Source organism: Aphis gossypii, chromosome X (assembly GCF_020184175.1).
Source record: "Aphis gossypii isolate Hap1 chromosome X, ASM2018417v2, whole genome shotgun sequence".
Taxonomy (NCBI): Eukaryota; Metazoa; Arthropoda; class Insecta; order Hemiptera; family Aphididae; genus Aphis; species Aphis gossypii.
Genome location: NC_065533.1, coordinates 15,516,691 through 15,525,080, shown reverse-complemented (window position 1 = coordinate 15,525,080; position 8,390 = coordinate 15,516,691). Strand labels below are relative to the sequence as shown.

Below are 8,390 nucleotides of genomic sequence, written 5' to 3'. Positions count from 1 at the left end.
CGTCGCAACTATATAGATGACTCGGCGGCAAGGGTAATCCAATACGCGCACTTAGCGTGTTGTGAGTTAGGTACCTATATTATATTAGGTGTAGCGATAAAGGTAACATGAAATATTACGAACGAATGACCTTAAATTTGACTCGTATTTTTTTTACTGCATTATAAAGTACCTATTATTACTTACACAAATGTTTGTAAAATTGAAATTGTTCGTCTTTTTTTTTTATGCGTGCAATGGACAATACATCTATAGTTTATTTTTTTCTCATTTTTTACTATTCTTCTTGAGTTTCATTTTGATTTATAAGTTAATTTTTTTAAAACCTATTTCAAGGCTCGTTTTTTTCTATTTAAAAATAAATCGATTGGTAGTAGGTAAGTTAAAGTTTCAATTTATACACGTATACCTCTATCAATTTTTTTAGCTGGGTACCTATGATTTTACAAACGTTCATACGACTCCATGCAAATGATTTGGTAAAACTTTACTACAATCGGTCTCAATCAGTTTTAAATCAATCAATTTTAAAGACGGAAAGCAAATTTATAAGTCAAAGTTTTTCAATAAGAACACCTATAATAATTTCAATTCGAACTCATCATATTCCAACTTTTAAATCCTTCATGCAGTGAAAAAAACCCAAATCAAATAGTATAAAGTTGCTCATTTGAAATATTTCGTGTTCAATTTATCGTCGATCACAGTAGTTGTATACTGTACTTTAGGGCAAGTACCTACGTAATGAAATAATATATTATGTTTACCAATTACATATGCGCGTCTCAAAAAAACGTATCCGACAGAGGTCAACACCAACAGGTTACACAATTCGCTGTTGGGTGCTGCTGCTACTGCCCATCGCTATTATTCGTCAGCGTGTTTTGACAGACATCGCTTTCGTTTAGGCCATCACCTTTACACATTATGATACATTAATAACTATCAAGTTTTGGAAAGCTGCAATCTGCACTGCAGCACACATACACCTCTGACACTTATATTAGGCATGTCTCGTCCCGTTTAGCTAAGTACTTTGATATCATAATATATTCGTCGTCGTTTTAAACACAGATCGTTCGTTGTTTACAATGTGGAAGATTATATATTTATTATGCTTAGAGTTGTGAATTTAATACATCAAAATATTCTATTCTAATGCCCCCTTTGAAGATTTTAAAAAGTCTCGCTCCCTTTCCCATAAATTAAAAAATTCCATAATATATGATATATAATTAAATAAATATGAATTTTACTACTTAGTGATGACAGATTTCGCCTCCTCAGCAATTGTAGACGCCCCCCAAGTTGGGAAACACTGATTTATAGAACTATGTTTCACTAGACTATTTAGATTTAAAGTAAATTCAATATAATATTCGTCTATATTATAATGAATACAACGACATATGGTTATATTGTTTTATAATGTCATTATAAAATATCAGAGTTATAGAGGACTATTATACATACATTTTTAAAGAATTCAAATATTTTTAAAAACTATTTATTAAATTAATATTAACGTAAAATTAATGGTACTAACATATTTTCAAAAATATTTTTAAGTTATAACTCATTTTCTTCACCAACTGGTGAATTAAAATTTCATGGATCTTAAACTATACTATAGGTATGTATAATATATACTAATAAAATATAACGCACTAAGGGAACTTTATTTTCCTTATTTATAATAATTTTAAAACGCTTTTCATTGTTATAATTATTATTTATTTATAATAACTTAATTTATTTTTAAATACTAATACGAATAGGTATACGTTTTATTACTTTTGTTTTTACATCACTTAGGTTAGGTTAGGTACATTCTTGTATTTTTTTTTTAACAATTGAATATTAATTATCATTATGATATTAATTTCCTGGGACATTTTACTCAGTATTATATTTCCTCAAAATTATAAAAAATACCAAATAAGCATGTTTTAACCAATAGCCTTCTTGTTTTTAAAATGTGAACACTTTGTAAGGTCGGATAAAAATATACATTGCAAAACGTAGACATTTAATACGCTATTTATTATATAAGTAATAGGTATATATGTTTTAAGAAGAACATATTATAGTATAATACTTATAAAATACTTTATATTATATTATACTATAAAAATGTCATGATATTTTTTTTAAAAATATTTTAAAGTTCGGTGAGATTTAAACACTATTTTATATCTAATACCTAATATATTTATACACACATATTGAATCATGGTAAATGCTTGTTTAAAAAATCAATGTATAGCGGGCTTTGTAGAAATAATTCACTTTACAGATTTTTGAATTATTTCAATGATTTCTGAAATATAAGGAAATTCACCATCTACTTCTAGGCCAAAAAGATTTTTATTAACAGCTATTTATTAAATTTAAGTGATGATTTTTAAATTTCCATAAGAAGTAGAAATAATCATTTTTTTACAAAAAAACAGTGACAAATGTTCATAAGCATAAAAAAAAATATTGAATCAAGAAAATCAAAAATAAACATTATAAATTTATTTTTTATAATCGAATGTAAAAGAACTCAAAAATGGCAAACGTAAAGATTGTTAAATCTCAATCAAAAACATATGAAATGTCTTGATTACGGTAGACAATCAGTTTTTTATTATCTATTACGGCTATAACCATTAACCTTAATATATTGTTATTGGTTAGTGGTTAGTAAGTGAGTAAAAATTACATTGTGCGACATGTGTTTTGTTTTTCGTATATTGGCGCTTATGCCGTACAGTCGTATTTTTATATAGTCATTAATATTTATATACATCATACCTACGACTCATATGAGGTGCGCGTAGACCCGCGTCAACACCCCCCGCCCAAAATCCAAAAGTAATTTTTCTTTTTTTCCATCCGTAGATCCATCGCCGATTGTATTGTAGGCACATTTCATTATAATATTACGTCCCATTTAACATATTATTCGTAACCTATACAGTACAAAATGACTAGGAATTCATATTTATACAGCTGTCAGCTGCAGTACCTATATAATATTATGTAGGTACTCTTTCAATCGTGACTCACTGACGCGAGCTGTGTACGTCAAATGTACAGCTCGTTTTTATTTATTTTTCGTCGTGTGTTTATGTGTATAATTTTTTACTCGGCCCGCGCACCTAAATTTAATTAACGCGATGTTCGTTTCGTATAATAATAATTATTATACTTGACCCTAATGCGAGCCCGTCGCACACAGGTACAATATGTACACGGCCGACACGAAACTGTATATTAGCTTAATGATACTTATTCGTCTGATACCGCCGCGACGACCCTTACGCCGCGCACATGAAATATTGCCCGGTGGGGGCAGTGTTCGGTTACTCGCACGCGCCCACACATGTCATAATAATAATAATAATAATAATCATATAATAATATATGCTCACCGTGACGGTTAGGTACTTCTCTCGGGCGAGCGAACGTCGCGTTGCCACCGCGTTTGCGCCCAGTATTGGATTACATTCGTATAAATGAAAAACAAACACATTTGATAACGGTAAAAGTTTAATGAAATAAAATAATAATAGTAATAATAATAATGATAATAATAATGACAATAATAATAATAATAATAATAATAATATTATAATAACCTTAGTTTATGTAAATATTGAGTTTAATTAAATGGCAAAAAACAATTATGTATTTTTTTTTCTGTATACACGCGCTGCGCTGGAAATTGCGACTCCGGTATACCTGCTACAAGTATTATAATATTACATTGATATTCGACTGACTATAAATCTACAAAAAGAAAAAAAACTCACAATATAACTATAATATATTAATACAGTAACTAGTAATAATAATAATAATTAATATTAATGAAGTTGAAATAAAAGTATACATATACTCGTAAATGTAGGTATGCAATATTATATTTTTTTTAAGTCGACATACGTTCATTAATAATAATAATTAAAACAAATATTTTTTACAATGGTTTAGTATTAATAAATGAATAAAAAAAATAATAATAACATTAAAAAGAAAAATAGTTTTTTTTTTTTTTTTAATATTCCTAACCACTACTTAAGTTTAAAAAAAAAAACAATTATTGCTAGTCACATTTTGTTAAATTTGATTTCGAATAAGATTAAAAACTATATATGTATAAAACAAAAATAATAATAAAAAATAAAAAAATACGTTTTGTTTAATCAGGAAAAACGATATATTTTGATTGTTTTAATACAATATTAGTATGTATATACGCATAGTCAATATATTATATAATAATTATTTCTAAAAGTCGACGAAAACAAACGCAGTTAGGTATATGTACAGTAATTAAATTAAGTAGTCATCCAAGTGAATTTTATTATTATTGTCGAAGCTGAGAATTTGATCATGGGGTTTATGTACAACTAACGTGCAAATTTTTATTATTTACCTACTATCTGAGATAATATTTAAGCGATTGAACAATATCCGTCTAAAAACAGTGACAAAAGTTAAGTACACACAAAAGGTAATCGAGATTTTTACAACGCTCTATGGAAAGCGCTCTTTGTGCGCGAGTACATTCGCCGAATGTTTGTACAAAGGGACAATTATAAAAAAAAAATGTTAAATCATATAATCTGGTATTTACTGATACGATCGTTTGAGACGAGTGGTTTACATCTTGAAACAATTAAATTTTTTTTTTTACTTGAAAAATGTCTATAACAGTATTGGCAAATTATTATTTGGTTATCGTGTACTTATATAGTATTGACAATACATTTGTCAATACCTATGTGAAATAGGTACATATATAATATAATATATGTATTATTATGCTTATTGTTACTGTGTTCAATATAGAGTGAATCATCGTCGACCTAAATACATAATATTGTACAATCGTTACGCTATAATATACTATATTAAGATCAATATAAATGCAATACACCTAAAACTATCACTACGTTTGTGTACCAGCTAGGGGAGTACTCAAAGGGGAGAAAAAGGGTTCATATCCCACCCCCTACCACTGATTGGTAACTGATGGGTATAATATACAATGTGATATGATGTGATTTTCTAATTTTTAGACAAATTATGCAAACTATTTTTTTTTTAAATTTTGTATGAAACTACAATTTGAGAAACATTGTTATTCTACTACTTGTCTGTATATAAAAAATATATTACATTAAGTTTGTTAAACATTTTGCCTTCTTCTTTAAAAATTGAAATAAAAATCTATCATGTTAACAAAATATTTGATGTACTTCGGTACCCAACACGCACATGCACAGTACATTGAATATTCCCGAGCACGCATCTGTTATGTATGATAATATTATTATGGTATTATAAGTAAAATACGAAAGAGAAAAAGTCAATGCAGAGATCTGAAATCGTCCGTGTGGGTTGTTAACTATGACCCTTGTAATTTTTGTGTTGCCACAAAAATCTCAGACCATTATAGCGAATATTATTGTTGAGTGGAAAATGAAATAAAATCTCTCTAAGCAGTATACACCATTGTATAATGCAAAATATACCGTTAAGCTGCGAACGAGATTGAATTAGGCCTTCCGGAAAAACGAATAAATTTTTACTTTTTCGAGAAAAAAACCAAAAGTTACGTATTTCTATCTCCAAATAGAAATTAATGTTAAAACGTTTATAAATATTGTTTGTACTGCATTTTAGTGTTATTTTTTGGTCCAGATTCTTACCAATGACGTTAATCTTGGGCCTAAGTCGTACCAAGTGGAATTTTCGAATGAATAATGAACGTAATATTTTGATGCCGAAAAATAATAAACAAACGTACAAAGCTGCCAAATTAACACGAGATGAAGTCTGGGGAACATGCAAATGTGACTAATAATGAGTAGCCATTCGAAATTCGAAACGGGTTTTCTATGGTTTTTCGTAACATTTGGGTGACGTTATTCCAGCGTCGAGATCATCTGATGATATTTTATATATTATTATATACAAGATAGGTTAAAGAGAGCATTTATCGTCCGGTGACGACAGTTAAAAAAAAAAAAACGATCAAACAGTCGTTTTGACTCGTTGTCTTGGTGTAGACGAATATAACGTACGAGTGAAATAAAAAATTTAAACGATTTCTGAATTGTATTATAGAAAACGGAAACGCATACAAATATTAAAATGTATTGTGTTATCACGAGTGGTTTTCGACTTGAAAAATAGTTTTTCTAAAAACATCGTTGTAAATATTTACGGTCGACGACGGGTGAGCTGTATTATAAAAATAAAAGCTTACGAAACGTCAGTATCAAAACGTCGGCGTTGTTCGAAAAGCCTTAGCGCGCGGAAAGCGCGACTCACGGCGCGAGTGTCGGTTGAAGGGTGGAACGAGGAAATCCGCAACATTAGTGCCGAACTCTAAACGTCACTGTCGAAATCATGACGATAAACACACTTAACGTAATGACGACGACGATCGGTTTTCGGTTCGTCGACGTCCGGAGGAAATGAAAAATGACGCGCCGGTGAAAGAGAACGAAGGTTTTAACCCGTACTCAAATCCCGAAGACTTTGGGCACGAGACTCGTCGTCCGCAACACGACTCTACTATCGTATTCGTCATTTTCGAGTTCGTCGTGGTAATATTGTGGCCGACGACACACGCGCGTCCGGATCGTATATTTTTACATATAATCGCGACTATGACGTTTGGACACGTTTCACGATATTATTATTATTATTATTATTATAATATTTAATATCGTACTCGCACCGCGTACTCATTTAATATACGCTGTGTTTACGAGTGGGCACCGTCGTCGGACCGCAGCTCGCAGACAAGCCGAGCAATAAAAGAGAATGATGAGAAATAATAAAAAAAAAAATGTACAAGTTCATTATGACGGTATAACAATATTATTATTATTATTACCATATCTTTAAACGTAAGTATAATAATACTACCTACTCTCTATCGTATACCGTACGCAGTACTAGTGCTAGTGTGCTAAGCGAGAAGAAAATAATATTACAATAATACGATCGTTACCGACTACTCTTTATAGAAACACATCGTTATTGCGGGGCACGATAACGAGGAAAAACGAAGAAATAAAAGAAAAAAAACCGTGCGACATTTTACTACACTACACTACTACGTTGAAAGATTTGAATTTTATTTATTTTTCTTTTTCTAATCCGTAATATTTGCTAGTTTTTTTTCCGATTTCCCGCGTCGTGGTACTTTATATCATATATTATTTTCCACACACGGCGCGTCCCTCGCTAGACGTTGTGCCGTTTCATGTGCAGCGACAGGTGATCGGACCGCGAGAACGCTCGGTCGCACAGCCGACACTTGAACGGCCGGTCGCCGGTGTGCTTGCGGAAGTGCCGGGTCAGCTCGTCGGACCGGGCGAACTTCCATCCGCATCCGTTCCAAAAGCACTGGTACGGTTTTTCGCCCGTGTGCGTGCGCAGGTGCGCCTTCAGGTGCGAGCTCTTGGTGTACGTCTTTCCGCATCCGGGGTGGCCGCACGAGTGGTTGGCCGACGTCTTTTTGGCCCGCTGCGGCCGCCGTTCGCCGACCGCGCCGCCCGCCCGCCTCCGCTGCCCCGTCACCTTCGCGGCGGCCGCGGCCACGGCCATTTTCACGCCGTCCTCGGGCGGCGACGACGGAGGCGTCATCATGGCCGCCGTGTACGCCGCCGACACGGCCGCGGCGGTGGCCACCGCGGCCGTGGCGGCCGACGGTTGTTTGTGCGGACGGCCGACAGCCGCCGCCACGTTGGTGGCCGACAAGAGCGTCGGCGTCGGCGTCGGCGTCACGGCCGCCGCCGCCGCCGTCGTAGCGGTCGTCGTCGCCATCAGCTGGCGCACCAAGAACTTGGATTCCGCGATGGCGTTTCCGCCGTCGCTGTCGTCCGGCGGGCTCGCGGGAGGCGATATCTGTTGCTGTTGCTGTTGGATTTGCTGCAGCTGGAGCTGTAGCTGTTGCTGCTGTAGCTGCATGAGTTGATGGTTGTGTTGCTGTTGCTGTTGCTGCTGCTGTTGCTGCTGCTGCTGATGCTGCTGCTGATGCTGTTGCTGGCCGTCCATCACTTGACCGCAGTCGTTGACGGGCCCGGGCGAGTATATGTACATCACTCCGTTGTAATCAGCAGGATTGTAATCGGTCAACCTGCGAGCAAAAAAGTCACGGTATTAATGAATAATTTTTTTCATTTCACGACTAAACGGGCCGAGACCCAAAATCGGTAAAAATTATTATGTTGGTAAAGAAGATTTTGAGCAACGACTCTGAAATTAATTTCAGATATATCAATGCGAGTGAATCGATAAACCGTTTTTTAAGTTTGGTTACAAACGCGAATTGGCTGTTCAACCGTGGTTAGCAGAGGGTAGATAATTGCGGGTTGAAT

The 8,390-nt window shown here is 34.2% G+C and overlaps 1 protein-coding gene across 1 annotated transcript in view; it reads right to left on the bottom strand.

Annotated features, from left to right (window-relative positions):
- Nucleotides 1–3,519: 3,519 nt before the first annotated feature.
- LOC114124521 (Kruppel-like factor 3) overlaps nucleotides 3,520–8,390 on the bottom strand; it is a 79,571-nt gene continuing 74,700 nt past the window's right edge. Inside the window, exon 3 of the mRNA XM_050206012.1 lies at nucleotides 3,520–8,149. Coding sequence (XP_050061969.1) covers nucleotides 7,255–8,149 — 895 coding nt within the window. The 3' untranslated portion in view covers nucleotides 3,520–7,254. The remainder of the gene's footprint in view (nucleotides 8,150–8,390) is intronic.